Below are 16,563 nucleotides of genomic sequence, written 5' to 3'. Positions count from 1 at the left end.
GCAAAGACTCCCAAGGATGACACGCAAATAAACAGAGCTTTGATAAGGACTGCGTAACCAATCCTGTAGAGCTCACAGGCCCTTTACTAGTATTTTGTTGCTGTGGTGGTTGCTGGTGTTCAGAAGAGCCTCCCCGAAGTTTCCTCTCTGGTGAGACCTTTCAGTAACATAGGTACTGAAAGGTAGACCAGTACCTCAGAAACTGGGTATCAGACCCACAATAGTCTCTTCCCATAAGTTACACTGTTCAATGGGATAGCTACAAGCCACATGTGGTAATTTAATTTTAGATTTAAATTAATTCAAGTTCAATAAAATTCTCACTTTAGTTTCTCAGTCTCATCAGGCACATCTCACATGCTCATGACTATATCAGGTATTGTAGACATAGAACACGACATCATCCAAAAGGCAGCACATGGAGGTGTTGCCACATGCCCCTAGAACCTACGGTGAGTTTGTGGAGGCCTAGGTAAATCTATACAGAAAGACAAATCATCATGACAGGTATGCCACTAGGCTGATGTTTACTAGAATTCCCCTTCCAGGAACTCCATCTTCCTACCTCCAGAAACTGAGACTGTGCTGCTCCTTAATGATCACCTAGCATCTTCTATTTCCCCAATCTTAGCATGAAACACACTGTATCATCATGACCTGCTCACCTATCTCTGTCTCCCTGGTGGTCCTTGTTCCTTCCTTTAGGATCCCCTCCAGGCAAGGCCATAGTAATCCCGACCATTCCCCATGGTTTCAGATGGCTAAGCTTCCCACTGCCCAGGCTCCCTCACTTGAGGAGGTGGGGGCATGGGACCCAGACCAGACTAATCCCAGGACTTTCATCTGAGACACTGGGTCAGATACTCTCTCTTCCTCTGCGACCATAATTGAAAACTATTCCTGCAAACACACACAGCCATGTTCGCCATCACTAGGAGATCACCTGCCAGTGAAACATGGTCAGAATAGAGAATGATGGAGATGAAAGGGGGAAGGAAATATTCACAATCCAAATGACAATGCTGAATACTGGGACCCAGCTGTGTCTCAAAACAACACATTTCCTAGATTTCAAGTTACATGGGCCAATAAATGCATTCCTTGCCAGAGCTAGCTGGAATGGGAAGGAATGCATTTCCCCACGAGCGGGAGCTACATGAGGGCAGAGATCTTAGCTGTTCAGTTTCACCATTTTCTCCTCTGGACCTCACATAGTGTTTGGAACAAAATAAGAACTCGGGACATTCTTATGTAAGAATGAAGAACTATCCCTTCTGTTTAAGGACATGCACCCTTACCATTGATTCACAATATTATACCACTCTAAACATGGAAAGAAGTATCCTGAAAATAAGAAATCCAAGCAAAAAATGTCCATGGATCAAGCCTGGGAGGCTCGGTTGGTTGAGCAGCTGCCTTCGGCTCAGGTCATGGTCCTGGCGTCCTGGGATCGAGTCCCACATCGGGCTCCTTGCTCAGTGGGGAGCCTGCTTCTCCCTCTGCCTCTGCCTGCCATTCTGTCTGCCTGTGCTCGCTCTCTCCCCTATTCTCTCTCTGATAAATGAATAAAATCTTTTAAAAAAAATGTCCATGGATCACTTTTCTAATGATCATTTTATGTCCAAGAGACACGAGGTCTGTTCTCTGTTCAGAATCAAGCACCCGGATGAGTACAAGGCATTATTAGGGTAGTGAAATCCCTTAGGAGGGCAGTGACTCATGTCCTTATTAACATAGAAAAGATGCAAGAATTTTATAAAGTGAAAATTCTGCTACAAATATCATAAAAATGGGAAGCATTTCTCAGTCTACTGTTCCGACTGATAAAAACCTTCTATATAAATTAAATTAGTCTCCCCTGTTACATACAACCTTCATGAGGATTCCTTTTGGTTATGGAGAGAAGTTTGTCACACACACCCCCACCCCACCTCACCCCAAAATTCATAGGTTGAAGACTAACATTACCCTGTTTGGTGGTGTGAAGAGGTGGGGCCTTTTGGGAGATAATTAGGTTTAGATGAGCTTATGAAGATGGAGCCCCCATGGTAGGATTAGAGCCCTCCTACAAAGAGTAAGAAATACCCGAGCTTCTACTCTCTACCATGTGGGGAGACGGGGAGAAGGTGGTCATCTGCAAGCCAGAAAGAGGGCTCTCACCAAGAACCAAATCTGCCAGCACCTTGATCTTAGACTTAGCAGCCCCCGGAACTATGACAGATGAATGTCTATTGTTTAAACCATCCAGTCTCTGGTATTTTATTATGGCAGTCTGAGATGACTAATGCACCTCCTTATTTTCATTTTTTTTTTTTTTTCAAATTTCCTCATGACCATAGTTTGAGGACTTCCTGCTAATGGAGACAACGGATGATCTGTGGTTTCTTCTTATCAGTTCCTCCTCGATCCAAACGCCCCATGGTAGGATAGTAAGAGTTCCCTGTGGCTTCCTCAATGGGTCAGCCCCCTACCACACTTGATTTTCAGCAACATCAGCATTGAATTTACTCTCTTGAGGGTATCAAAGCAGACTGCAATTTGGTGACACTGAAACTTTAATAGAGCACTGTTTATTATAACATTATCTTTACTAGGATGCTTATCGTTTAAATTTCCGTGAGCTCCAGGAGGAACCACGCATGCCCTGCTGAACAAGGCTCTTGGGAAATGTTGAGTAATCTGGCAAAGCAGACACTTGGCAGGCAAGTCTTGGGGGACAGATGCTGTGTGCAGGGCAAACAGCTCCTCGAGGCGGAGGCTGACGGTCTCTGTGCCTCAAAGTGGGAAGACATCAGGTGCCTAGTCTTACTTAATGAAAACATAAAAGACTCCACTTAATTGCTCCAAGATTATGCAGGGCGTCTTTTCCTTCTTTTAGGTTGAGCTTGTTAATTTCTGCAGCTGTGATGCTGGCACGATTGTAGCCTCGAGTCCTGTTTTCACAACTTGTGAGCAAAATTAAAACTTCCTCTCTTAATTAAAATTCAAACCAAGCCAGAATTAAATTCTTATTGCAAAGCAGAGGCCTGGGGAGGCCTCCGAAGGAACACCTGCTCCAAAGGTATGAGGGACAAACTGACAGACAAACCCATCTGAAGGTGCGACTGGTGGTCCCAAGGATGAGTCGCTGACCCCAGCGGTGCTTTGGTCATCACAAGGTCTTCCTCCGAGGGCGGTCAGCTCTGGAGTGGGGAAACCCAAGTTCAAATTTTCCATTTCTTACACCTTGGGTTAGAATTTAATTCAGCCCAATGATGACTTGTTCTTTTCCACAAGAACGACGATGACGATAAGAGGAATTTGTAGTAGTTTCATAGTAATAAAAGCAAACTCTCGTCCAGAAAGATCAAATATGGTGCGTTTCACGCTCTAATGCCTCATTTTTAGTGGCAGCTCTATAAACGGCTCTATTGAGAAAGATGTGAAAACCATATGCAGAGCTAAATGCCTGTGTGTGTGCGCGTGCGCGGGGCATGGCGCGTGTGCGCGTGCGCACTCTCCTGTGCATGTACACGCATGCGCGTGCAGATGCCATGTTCCCATGCATATCTGCACCCTAACAAGAGATTTAATTGATTAGAATTTAATCTTTCATTTTCTCTTAACGGGAGGGAAAGACATTTAACCCTGAGCACGAAAAAAAACTATCACAACATCATTAATCTCCATCATAAGTCTCAAGGCAGGGATACTCACCTGGATACTGCCTGAAGAAGCCCTTTGCACTTCCAAAGTACTGCCATATGAGGGATGGGTCACGATCAAAGTTATCCACGAAAACTTTGTTTAGGGATTCCGACCAATAAACCCCGTTGACGATTGCTGGGTCTGAAAAAGAAAGGGAAGACAAATGTTACAAACCAGAGCGAAGGAGAACCCGGCCAGCATCTGTCAGAGCTGGCCTATACCAGCGTAAGGTTCATCTCACAGAAATCTGTGAAGAAGGATGTAGCTTCCCCAATGTTCAGCTCCTGGGAATTCCATACATTGGCACTTCCTTATCCTGCCCAAGCCCCCACCGCCACCCGGAGCCTTTAGTCGTGACTCCTTACTTGGAACACCCGTCCCTACCGTTTGTAACTTTCAACCTTGCAGGGCACAGAGTTCTTGAGAAAGCAAAGAGAGGCCTTCTCAGCATTATTTTCCACCTTTTCTTCTCCTGAGTCAGAACCCAGCATTAAAAACTGGAAAAATGTGTCTTCTCTCACTGCGATGACCTCAGCCAATACTGTCCCGGTTCCAATTCTCTCCACCTCTGACTTAAACGTTTTCTTTTAAAAAAATTAAATAAGTAAGTAAATTGGAATTACATAACTACATCTCTCTACTTCTTTTGTTCAACAGATGGTGAGCTCCAGGAGGGCAGGAACCAGTTCCCTCGGTCTTCTCCTGTACCCCTTTGACCAGTACGTGGCAGAGATTGCAAACATTGATGGATGCATGAAGAGATGGATGGATGGATGGATGGATGGATGGATGGATGGATGAAAACAAAGGTTGTTCTCCAGATTCCAGACAAATGTCTATTCTTCTACTCTTGTGATCCCCTGAACAAATCTTTCCTCACCCTTGGTAGCTGAAAGAGAACCCCTTGCCTTCTGCCCATTGATAAGAACAAAGGGCAAAGACAAAGAAGGAAAATAAGCCTGTACTGTACTGTTTGCATACTGGTTGAATGGATCACTAAGGACGCTTTATGATCATCCACATTTTTTTTTTTTCAAACTACTGGAGATCCTATTTGAAAATGATGCCACATAAAGCAACATTCCTTTAAGAGGGGAGATCATTACCCAGTCCCAGCATGATGAGGGTAAAAATGACAAGGTGAGCATGTTAATGATGAGGAAGAGGAGCAGAAACTTTTACTGAGTCCTTCCTGTGGTGCAAGCACTGTGTTTAGCTCGCCTCCTGTCACCCCTACCACAGCCCTCCAAGACAGGTTCCACTGCTGTCCTCCATACGTCACAGGTGGAAACAGAGTGTCAGGAGGTTAGTTTCTTTCCTAAAAGCACCCACTGATCAATGACAAAGCTTCTGATCTGTGATTTGTAAAATAGGATAATAATACCCATCTTAAAGGGCTGTTTGGAAGGTTAAGCACATCTACAGAAGAGGACAAATGGCAAAAGGCCTTCACAGAGTCATCTGTGTAGCAATTCCATTCACCTGGATTCCAGTGCCCTCACCAGAATTCCCTGTGGGTTTCCACATCATAGCAATCCCACCACAGCATCTTTATTCCAAAGATTCCCCTATTCTACACGGGGGTGGGAGAGGAGGAGATGAAGACAGATTTGGTCACTCTCCTCCTCAAGTGACATAGTAAATCAATGAGCAAAATAATGCTGGAAATGTTCAAGTGCATTGAGTATAGTAACAGGAAAACTCACTGTTGGCCAGTGTACCCCATCCCTCTTCCACAGTGGCCTGCCCATTGCCAGCCTACTGCCCCACGATGCTCATCAGAAGTTGTATGAGACAGAGTCCACAAAATGGTGCCTGACCCAGTGGAGAGACATGATGTCTTGTATTGTATTACCTCTAACCTGACTATTCTTTTAGATCACTTACCCGGATTCCATAGACAAGTGGGATTCTGACTCTTATCTCAAAGGTAAGTGCTCAAACTCTTATAAACTATAATAAACCACATCTTTGGCTGGGAGAGTGAAAATAACCAATTCAACCCTTGACCACAAAGTAATTTTGAGAAAGATTTTATCCTCACAATCCTGGAAAATGGAACCCTTTATTGTTCCTGTGCAAGCTTGACAATAATTATTATGACTCACTCGTTGCTTCAAAATCCACTTAAATTAATCCACAAAGAGGTAAATACAGTAATGACACTGAAAACTCCATGGTTCTTGCCTCCTCCATCAATGGCCTCAATTATGTTGCCATCATATAAAAACTTTCCACAATTAGAAGCAAAAATTCCATTTCACTCACTCACTGTCTCGACATGTTAAGGAGTCAAACAGTTTCTAGTTAAAGCATTTATTTTCTTGACTGTGGTTTCTTTGGGGGGTAGTAGAAGGCTACCCATGCCCTCAGATGGTCCTAGAAACCTAAGACTGCCCCTTGGGGGACTGTGAGCTCCTTCAGAAATGCAAAAGGAATGGTAATGGTCAGAGGATTGTTTCACCAATCATTTGGACGCTAAATCTCCCTCTGAAATTATGCCTTTTAAGGAAAAGGGGGCTTTGATCTTCCCAGGGCATGGTGAACAAAGGAAGTAGAACACTAAAAATATACGGTCTAGTTAAAATGAGGGCTGTGTGACACACACCTATTTGATCAGTTATTTGAGATAACATGTCCTCTGGCTCGTGAGGTAATCACAGTGTGTTCATTTCACAATTTTGCTTAGCAAGCCATTTTAATAAAATGGAAAATCCTGAATTCCTATTGATTATTAGTCCTCTAAGAGATGAAAAAAAGAGGAGCACCGAGGTGGCTCACTCAGTGGAGTGGCTGACTCCTCAGTTCGGCTCAGATCATGATCCCAGGGTCCTGAGACAGAGTCCCTCTGGAAGGCTCTGTGCTCAGCCAGGAGTCTGCTTGAGATTCTCTCTCCCTCTCCCTCTGCTCCTCTCCCTGCTCACTTATTCTCGCTCTTGCTCTAAAATAAATAAACCTTTTTTTTTTTAAAGATTTTATTTATCCATTTGACACAGAGAGATCACAAGTAGGCAGAGAGGCAGACAGAGAGAGAGAGAGAGAGGAGGAATCAGGCTCCCCGCTGAGCAGAGAGCGACGCGGGACTCGATCCCAGGACCCTGAGATCATGACCTGAGCCGAAGGCAGCGGCTTAATCCACTGAGCCACCCAGGCGCCCCAAAAATAAATAAACCTTTTAAAAAGAGAGAGAGAGAGAGATGAAAAAGAGAAACAGGAAAATGCTAATGCCATAAAATGAGGACTTCACCTAAATATCTGGGTTTTTAAAGAAGTTAAAAATCATTTTCCCAACATGGTTGAGAGAAAGCAAAAATGACATAGTCCAAAGGCTCAGTGCCTCATATCACACCACATGTGGCCAGGTCCCCAGTTCCTTCCACTCTCTACTGTGGGGAAGGTGAACATGACATTGGACCAGCACCCTGGCTGCACGATCCCTCTACGGCTGCTGAGCAGATGTGCTTTCTTAAGGTCACTTGCAAAAACATCAGCATCCTCCTAAACAGCAAGTTTGCCTTTTTCCTTGGTTGTATTTTGTGTCAAACTTTGTTTAAAATGCCCTGCTCCCCGCTGCCTCATTTAGGGTTTTTCAGGAGTCTTAGACTAATCCGAGCTTGGGTCCACTTCCACTGCTAATCTGCTTAGGGGGTCAATGTACTGTATGAGCTTCCTATGGCTGCTGTAACAAATTACCACATGCTTGGTGACTCAAAACAACAGAAATTTATTTGGAGACCAGAAGTTCAAAATCAAGGTATTGGCAGGATAGGTTCCTTTTGCAGCTCTGAAGGAGATTCTGTTCCAAGCCTCTCTCCTGGCCTCTGGTGGTCACCAGCAGCCATTAGTTTTTCTTGCTTTGGAGAAATCACTCCAGTTTCTTCCTCCATCTACACGTGGCCTTCCCTCTGTGTACCTCTGTGTCATATCTTCTTTTCTTTAAAGAAATCGGTCACTGGATTTAGGGTTCACCCTAAATCCAAGATGATCTCATCTCAAAATCTTTAACTTCGTTATATCTGCGAGACACCATGTCCAAATAAAGTCACATCTGCAGGATGAACTGGAGGTTAGGGGTTGGGCATATCTTCTGGGGCCACCATTAGACCCACTCCATGGTCCATACTCCCTTAATTATGCTACATAACTATATACCCATATTTTGTAGTTTGTATGTATTCTTTTTAAAATCTGAGTTTAATAGACTGTATGCCTTTTTCTTAGTGAAGGATGTTTAAAAGCCTTTTAATGGAAACAATTTGGATTCTCATGTCTGCATTATAATTCTATGAGCTTACCATTCTCCCCAGTCTCTGTCAATGGCTCCTACCTTCAATGCTCTCACGTGGGTTAAAATCATTTCCCTGAATGGCCAGTGTATGTCAATGCCCAGTGTTCTCTGCTCAGTAAAGTGAACTCCAAGTCAGTTGGCCATTTCCTCCAACGTCTCTGTCCCTTCAGTACCAACTTATTATTCATGGTGGTCAAATGAGGTTCAGGAATAGCACTTCTGCTTTCTGCTTCCTCTACCTTCTGAGACATTAAATTACCTCTGACGCCAGTCAGAGATTTATCAGATGTTCAGCTTTTAGTAGAACAGACGACTAGCAGATGTTTAGAGACCAAAGTCCCACACCACCTTTGTGATCAATTTGTAATTTGTATCTGAAAAGTAGCTCACATGTGCCTGCTTTGTCTTTACGATGTATCCTACAACCCACCCCCAAATCACACTTATATTTCCCTTCTTTTATTTCCACCCGAAGAACTGCTCTCACCTGTGCTTCCCCATCCCCCAACAAGTTTGCATTTGCTACATGGGGGTTGCCTGATGTTACAGAAGGCTGATGTTCTCTCTGCACACTCCCCTGCACACTCACATACCTTTCCATTTCAGTTCTGTATTTTCGGATGAGCAGCCCCTTTTGTCATCCGAAGGTCCACCCTCCTGAGTCAATCAGCTCTTTGGGTTGAAGCAAATTAATGGATGTAAAGCACTTAGCACTGCAATTGACACATCCAAAAATTGTCCATAAACATGGCCATTACTTATGCCATGCACAAGGAAATAAATAAATAAAGTCCCAAGAAGAGCTCCCCACTTCTTCCATCCCTGTTCTCTGCAGCAAGAATCCCTGGGCAGCACCCTGGTCGTGCAGAACACCAGTCTGAAATGCAGGCTTTGGAGTTGGGAGTCTGGGATATGAGACCTCGCTTGGCACGTGTTAGTCAGTCGCCCTGAGCTTGTGACTTACCTTCCACAAGCCCCAGTGTCTTTATTGGCAGAAGGGGAATCGGAGAAGCTCTTGCTCAAAGGCTTCTGAGACAAGGCACAGAGGGTACTCAGCTGCGGGAGGACTCCATTACCGTCAGCAGGAACACCAGCTCTGGGGTGAGTCTCCAACTCCCCACCCAAGGCAGTTCAGCTGCCCCAGGGCTATCCAGGTGAGACTTAAACCTATGCCACTTTGTCCCTTTCTCCAATTATCATGTTCATTCAACGACCATACACTGAGCACCTCCTACATCAGGCATCCAGCAGTGAGCCAGACAGAGCATGACGCTGACATTTCCATCTGAGGAGGGTGACAGTGGACAAATAACTGAGGACTCCAGATAGAAATGAGTATGGATGAAGAAAATGAAAAGATACAGGAGGCTGAAAGTCACTACGTGTGGGAAGGAGAAGAGGAATTACTCTAATCGGGTGGTCCAAGATGACCACTTTGAGAACAGACCCAAATGCTGAGAAGGTGTCAGTTCCAAAACACATGCAAGTGCACTGAACGTGCAGTTCAAAAAGCAAGTGCAAAGGCCCTGAGGCAGGAAGAAACCTGGGTCCTGGGGACCAGCAAGGCAGTGAGTGCCCCTGGAGTCCCATAAGCAAGGGGACAACATTCCAGGTGGAGCTGGCAAGGTGAGCAGGCCATGGTGAAAGTCAGCAGATAGTTTCCGGTCAGGCATATGTTTTCCAGCCATAATCTGTGCTCTGCCAATGTCAAGGCCCACCACATTTTTATTCATGGTTCAAAAATCAAATTTCTTATCTTCTGAAATCTACAGCCATCATAGCCTACTTCCTTCAAGCAGTCAGGATCTTTATGGATGCCTTGGCACTTGAGTTTCTCCTCCAGACCTTAGTCCCCAGATACGCATGCCATCTTTATTCTCGGTATCATTTATTCTCCAGGAATGAGCAGCACTGCATTAATTTATACTTGACATTTTCTATCACAAAATACAGATCCTTTCTAGTGAATTTGAGTGTCCGTGAATAATTACAGGCAAATATAGAATTATAAACTACCGTTCACCCCAAAACCATTGTTTGAAGGGTCTGAATTCACGTTCAACGAGGTTTCTAAAGTTGGCCCTTGTAAAAAGGGTTATTTCCTGCCTAGAGCAAGCTTGGAGGAAGGGTCTGAGGCTTTCCTAAAGGTCTTTAAAGATGTGTGTCTCCTGGATGTGACATCACAACAGGCACAGGGAGGGCTGGGTGTACGGAGCCCACACAGGAGCCTTGCTCAGTGCTGCACATCGGACCCCGTACAAGAGGAGAATGTCTGCAGAGTCTTCATGTCTCCCATTTCAGCAAGTAAGTGACATCTCTCTCATTCATTCTAAATAGATCATAGATTAAATAATGACTATTTTTGATGCTAATTATCAAGCACTTATATGTATTGGAAAATAGCCATTAAAGTGTGTTGAATTATAAAATAGATTTATTTGCCAAACATTTCCCCTTCCTCTAAACTTAGTGATGTGCTAGATATTAAATGCAGGGTGCCCTTCACAAAGCTGGAGCCAACTGCTGGCAATTCCAAAACCAAAGGGATGAGAGGGATTGATGGTCCAATGCTGAGCCACTCTGCATGGATCTGGAAAGCTAAAGGAAAGGAAAACACACCTACCACTTTGGCAAAAGCCAGAAGGTGCTCTAGACTCCCTCAGACTGTCGTCTCCATGTGCTAGATATCAGTATTAATTCTCCACAGGGATTTCACATCAGTGACTCCACTTGTTTTTTTTATTTTGCTTGTTTTGCCTTAAATCTATCCACTTTAGCCTTTCTCTTCTAACATATTTTAGTTTTTTAAAATTATATCTTTTGTGAGCTACTGGAGGAAGGTGGTACTGGAGAAGACATATTTTTAATAGTAAATGACTGCCTTAATAACATTGCTATGTGAAATAATTGTCTAAAGATTTTGTTTATTTGACGGAGAGAGAGATCACAAGGAGGCAGAGAGGCAGGCAGAGAGAGAGGGGGGGAAGCAGGCTCCCCGCTGAGCAGAGAGCCCAATGTGGGGCTCCATCCCAGGACCTGGGATCATGACCTGAGCTGAAGGCAGAGGCTTAACCCTCTGAGCCACCCAAGTGCTCCTTAACATATTTTAAATTTTGTAGCAAAACTCGCCTTTCTTCCTCCTTGTTACTTCTTATCCTTCTGGAATAAACCATTCCCATGTCTTTGTTGGAGATGGTAAGAAGAGGAAAATTATATGATAGAAATCCAAGTATCACGATGATGACAACAGCAGCAGAGGTTGCCATTTCCGGAACATTTGCAATGTGCCGTGTCCCAGGCAGGACAGCCACAAATTACTCTTCCTACCCCATTTTCTACCTGTGGAAACCGACTGACCCTCAGAGCACCAGATTTCATTTCCCCAGTACATCGTCTTTTCCAAGGGAGAGATTAGCTAAGTTCCTTGTCTAAACTGTTAAGTGAAGGTTGACTTGCACAGAGGCCTTGAACTTCATTTACTGCCTCCCAGACAGTGGTAGAGGGTGGGAGAAAGGGGAAGCATGGAACTCCTGCTCTAGACACCAGGTAATATGTGGCTTGCCAGGTATTACCTGTCCCCAGAGGTCAGCAAATGAATGCAGTGGGTGGTCTCTGGAGAAAGTGGCTGGGATCAGGGTGTCTTCCTGCCCAGACTTAGCGTCTTTGCACCTCATGCTCAGGACCTGTGCGTGAGCTGAAGAGGACATGGTGAATGTAAGAAGGTGGTGCTGGGGGCCAATTTGGAGCCCTCTACAAGAGCCCCCTAACCATCCACCTTGGGTTCTCTGTTGCCCAGCCACCAGGTAAGGTCTTTGGACCATCAACATTTGGATTTGGGGTCTGCTCACAGAGGAGGCACTTACAAGACATAAAATCTTGGATAAGACACTGTAGAGTGAAGATAAGCACATCTCAAGGGACTTCTGATTTTAAAGCAGCATTTTCTTATAGATCGCAGTTAAGCTGGTGTTGACTAATTCAAAACCCCTACTTTGATGGGAGTGTCAGAGATTATTTTCCCACCAACCGAGTCTCCCGTCAGGTCTCTAACAAAAAGCTGAAGAACCAGAGCCTGGTTCCTTCCTGACGATTTGCTCTGGTTGGAAAGGGAACAAGCTCATGGCTGACAGGTTCAGAGATGGGGTCAGCACAGAGTTACCCTTTTTCCATCAGAACGTACTAGAACAACACCAGCCTTGCAAGACCCTCACAGCAGCTCTCCGGAACTCAGCATCTCGCTCAAAAATCTGTGCCGCAGAACACGGCCCGACCACTCAGCCTGCTTTAGAAGCATCGGCAGTTACTGCTATTCCATCACACAGAGACTGCACCCCACTGCCTGGTGCCCCACGACGCTCTGTTCTGGCCCAGGATCCCTTTTCAAATCCACTTCCTGTCCAGCCTCCAGCATCCACCAACATCCACATCCTGGTCAAGCTCACTGAGGCTTCTCCTTTCTTCTCTTTTAATTATTCCACTTGTAGTAGCTAGTTCTACTACCACTGGACAAGCTGGCTAAAGGGCAGAAATCATGCACTAAGTATAGCATGGCTGCATTCATTCATTCAGAAAATATTTGCTGACTGCCGAGGCATTATGCTAGGATTTGGGGATATAGCAGTGGGCAAAACCAGTCATGGCCTTTAACCCAATGAAGCATACAGACCAGTGTGGGAAGCAGAGAACCCAATAATTATCTCATTATGGATGAAATTATAGTCATGATTAGTATAGGAAGGGGCAAAGCACCATGTTAGGAAACGTGCTCTTAGGGAAGGTCCTGGTAGCACCAAGCTGGCAAAGCTGGAATCTTCAGAATGAATAGGCATTCAGAGGGGGAGAGACAAGGTGATGCTGGGATTGTCAGCTGCAAGTTTAAATACCCACAATGGGTGGGAGGAGTCAGGGCTAGGGGACCCAGCAGGGTCTTGAAGACCCCCGTCTGCAGTCTGCTGTGGATCTCAAGAACAGTGATGATCCCTGGAGGGTTTGAAGAGAGGGTGGTAACACCTCGCCTTCTGGAGACCGACCAAGCAGGGGCAAGTGAGCAAGGGTGGAATGGGTGTGTCGAGGCTCCTGCTGTCCTTCAAGGGGGCCATAATGGGGCCTGCACTAGGATGGCCGTGAGAGAAACCCAGTGGTATGGACCGAGAACAGGCTCAGCAAACATGGGAGGGCCAGGTTTTGAGCCCGGACAGCCAAGCCAGGAACCCTCTTCTTCCCTGTCCCAGGGACCCCTGCGGGGCGTGGCCAACAGCAGAGCACCCCGACAACAGTTCTCCTGAGCTCCACGGCAGGAGGGAGCGCCCCCCCCCCCCCCTGAGGAGCTGGCATGCTCCTCAGATCGCGCACAAACGGGAGACTCTATTGACGGCAACAGAGAAAAGTGTGTCCCCAAATAACCAGCCTGCCACAGATTTGCTAACACTGAAGAGTCCTCAGCACGTACATCCCTGCCAGCCATCCTTGCAGGACGCCTCTCACTGATAGAAGTTATTCATAAGCGGCATGAAAGAATAGCAACCGTCAGAACAGGAAATCCTCGCCCCCACCTCTGGGTATGACACACCCTCGGCAAGGCTTTCCCTCTGGGTGCCGCTAAGCGTCCACAGGGGCCAGCTGCCCTACGGCCTCATCCTCCAGCACATTCACAGCTCCTGGGACTGCCTGTGCTCCTTCCAAAAGATGAGCCGACACGTCTAGTGATGGGAGGCCACACAACCCTGAGGGACTAACATGTTCGTAGGGGAGGGCAGGGCAAGGGATGTGGGACTCAGAGCCACCCAGCCCTGGACCTCCGCCCCAAACACACTCCTCTTCAAAGCAAAGCCAAATGAAATCTCACCCGTTTTGTCAATAAGCCCTTAACGATATTTAGGGTATGTGACGCCTTGTCCTATGTTCCAGGGAGGGCAAGGGGGACAGAAAGAATTAATTCTGGAGAAAACTGATATTATGGCAGGTCACACGCAATAAAGGACAAGACCCAGGTAGCGATGAGAGAGCCATCATCATTCAGTAAGAACCGGTCCCTGATAGCCACTCAGAAAGTCTCTCATTTTAACCTTTTAGAAGAGAGAACAAAATTTAAACATTCCTTCCTTCCATCTTCTGGACAGGCCTGGCTCCCAGGAAAATATGATTTTGTGAGCCTGCCATCTACACTGATGCTATCTGCTTTTTATTGATATTTAATATAAACAGAAGCCCGAGGCCAGCAGGTACCCTGACAGGGTCTGAAATATAATTGCCAGGGAACCACACAAATGCGTGTAGCAATTAAGGAGCTGTCAGGGATACTGCTGGGGCAGACACAGAGCTGCAGGCCGGAGAAAGTGGGGGGTGCGTGTGAGCAGGGAAGCAGAGGGAACAGAGGCTGCGGGAAGGCAGTGGGGCGGCAGGCTCGCACACCCCTCCTGCAGAGAGCCCAGAAATCCCACACAGGGAGATAAGGGGATTATGGACATTTACAAGCAGAAATGCAGCTGAGCTGCACTTGGGTGTTTGTTTTCAACACGTGGAGACCAAGCAAGAGTAGGCTCTTCCGTCTCTGCTGTGAGCTATATATTAAAGACACAGCACGTGGCCTTGAGTCTGGCTTGGGTCCTAGGGGGGCACCAGGGCAGGGCATGGGAAGGAATCTGTATTCTGCTCTGCACTGCTTTTAAGGGCTGCCACAGTGGTAGGAGCCTGAAAAACTGGCTGTGGTTAAGAAAGATGGGGTGCATAGGGATGAAAGGTGAGTTGTGAGTGAGGAAGAAGGAAAGACGGGTCAGCTGGAGGGCTGGGGTCAGCAGAAGGGGGATCCGAGGTGAGCCTTGAGAAGGACCAAGGAAGGACTGTGTGTTAGTTCCCGTTGCTGTTACTGATTTCACAGGCAACCCCCCGTGGTGGGATGGGGGTGGTCATGGGGAAGGAGGTACAGACACAATCTCTAGTCATCTTTTGAGATGCCCTGGGGGTCTTGGTTTGTAACCAGAAGACCTGGGGTGAGGAAGGGGGTGGTGTCTAATGAATGGCCTGGGTTTGGGGATCCGAAGGCCCAGGTTTAGTAATAGAATCATTTGTGTCATCATTTGCTTTTAAATTCTGATGAGAGAACACCTTTTCAAATGGAACGCTCCTGCCAGAGATCTGGGTGTGCTCTCTTCTTTCCGGAACCACGGTTGAAAAGGGGTTCATGCCTTGCCCACACTCCCTCCCAACACAAACGTGTACACACACACACACACACACACACACACATACCCCACAACCCATTCTAGGCAAGGGCTTTCAGGTAGAACACGAAGAAACTTATAAAGACTTTAGCAGTTCTATATTTCATGATATTAGAGAATTCCAATCAACACATGGAACAATGGGTTACTCAGATCATTGCTCAGAAGGAGGCTATTTTCATTTAGGTAGAAATAAGAGTCGTTTTAAAGGAAAGCATGAAGGCAACATACAGGTGTTGGGCAGAATCAGGTGACATCACGAGTGTGGCCTGTGAGCTACAGAGGCTGGGAAAATGCATCCCAGTGGCTCGTATAGCAATGTCCGCGCCATCCCCCCCCCCCACACACACACACACACAGCTTCCCATGCAGGAAACTCACCTCCAAGTCTTGACAGTGTGTGGGACGACAGGGAACAAACACATCCATTCCTTATACAAAGAAAATTGTGTTTTTTCTTCAATAAAATATACATACATCCTCTATGTATCCCTGCTCTGAAACTGACCAATTCCTGAAGCTACTCAGACCCAAGAACATAAAAAGGTAAATGTGGTCACATCACAAAGGGCATTTCTAGGTCTGCGCCCTGAGAGCACCTAAGCCGCACTTAGAAGTCACCTGAGAAAGTGCAAGAAGAAGTCCCAAGAAGCAGATCATGTTCTCCGCTAGTCAAGGGCAGGAAGATCTGCGAGCCCCTAGGAAGAAGCCAATGTCATGCCAAGGTGGTTGTGACAGATATGACACCGGGGGGCTGGGTTCACAGGACCAGAACATTATAGGAATTTGCTTCTGATGCCCAATTCCATGTGAAGATCTGTAGGTCGTAACCTCCCCTGGACTCTACTACTGGAAGTTCACGCTACTTCTGAAAAGCATGACGCACCCTGAGAAGGATGCCAGATGCCAGTCACGCTGACCAAGCACTATTAGCAATAAGCTTCCAGCTGTCTTTCCACGAGGTCACGCTCATCCTGCAAATACTTCCATCAACTATTTTTTGCTGAACAACAGCACTGAGACCCAATTAATTGAGACCAAATGATTGAGTGTACGGACCTTCAGTAGCCAGTGCTCACTGACACCCAAGCACCATGCCCTCCTCTTGCCATGAAAAATCACAGGGTGTAGGTTTAATTCCATTATGTGACTTTTAATGAGGACGACCATATAACTCATCATCCAAACCAGGTCACTTTGAGAAGGGGGTCCTTTTTAATTAATCTATAGAGATAAGCAGTATAGAGATTAGCAAACCAAAATAGATAAGCACCCCATTTATAACTCAGCCCATTCCACACGGAATGCAGCTCAATGATTGTGTGTGTATATGCTTGTGTGTGCACGCTTTAGTCTCTGACATGATCA

The 16,563-nt window shown here is 46.1% G+C and overlaps 1 protein-coding gene across 3 annotated transcripts in view; it reads right to left on the bottom strand.

Moving 5' to 3' along the window:
- Positions 1-16,563, bottom strand: part of CACNA2D3 (calcium voltage-gated channel auxiliary subunit alpha2delta 3) — an 854,557-nt gene that overhangs the window by 466,200 nt on the left and 371,794 nt on the right. For all 3 annotated transcript variants that reach the window (XM_032322613.1, XM_032322603.1, XM_032322620.1), the window contains exon 6: positions 3,697-3,828. In XM_032322613.1, the coding sequence (XP_032178504.1) occupies positions 3,697-3,828 (132 nt within the window). The remainder of the gene's footprint in view (positions 1-3,696; positions 3,829-16,563) is intronic.

This window comes from Mustela erminea, chromosome 1 (genome assembly GCF_009829155.1).
Source record: "Mustela erminea isolate mMusErm1 chromosome 1, mMusErm1.Pri, whole genome shotgun sequence".
In the NCBI taxonomy this organism is placed as follows: domain Eukaryota; kingdom Metazoa; phylum Chordata; class Mammalia; order Carnivora; family Mustelidae; genus Mustela; species Mustela erminea.
The sequence above is the reverse complement of the archived record's forward strand: the minus strand, read 5'-3'. Positions and strand labels throughout refer to the sequence as shown.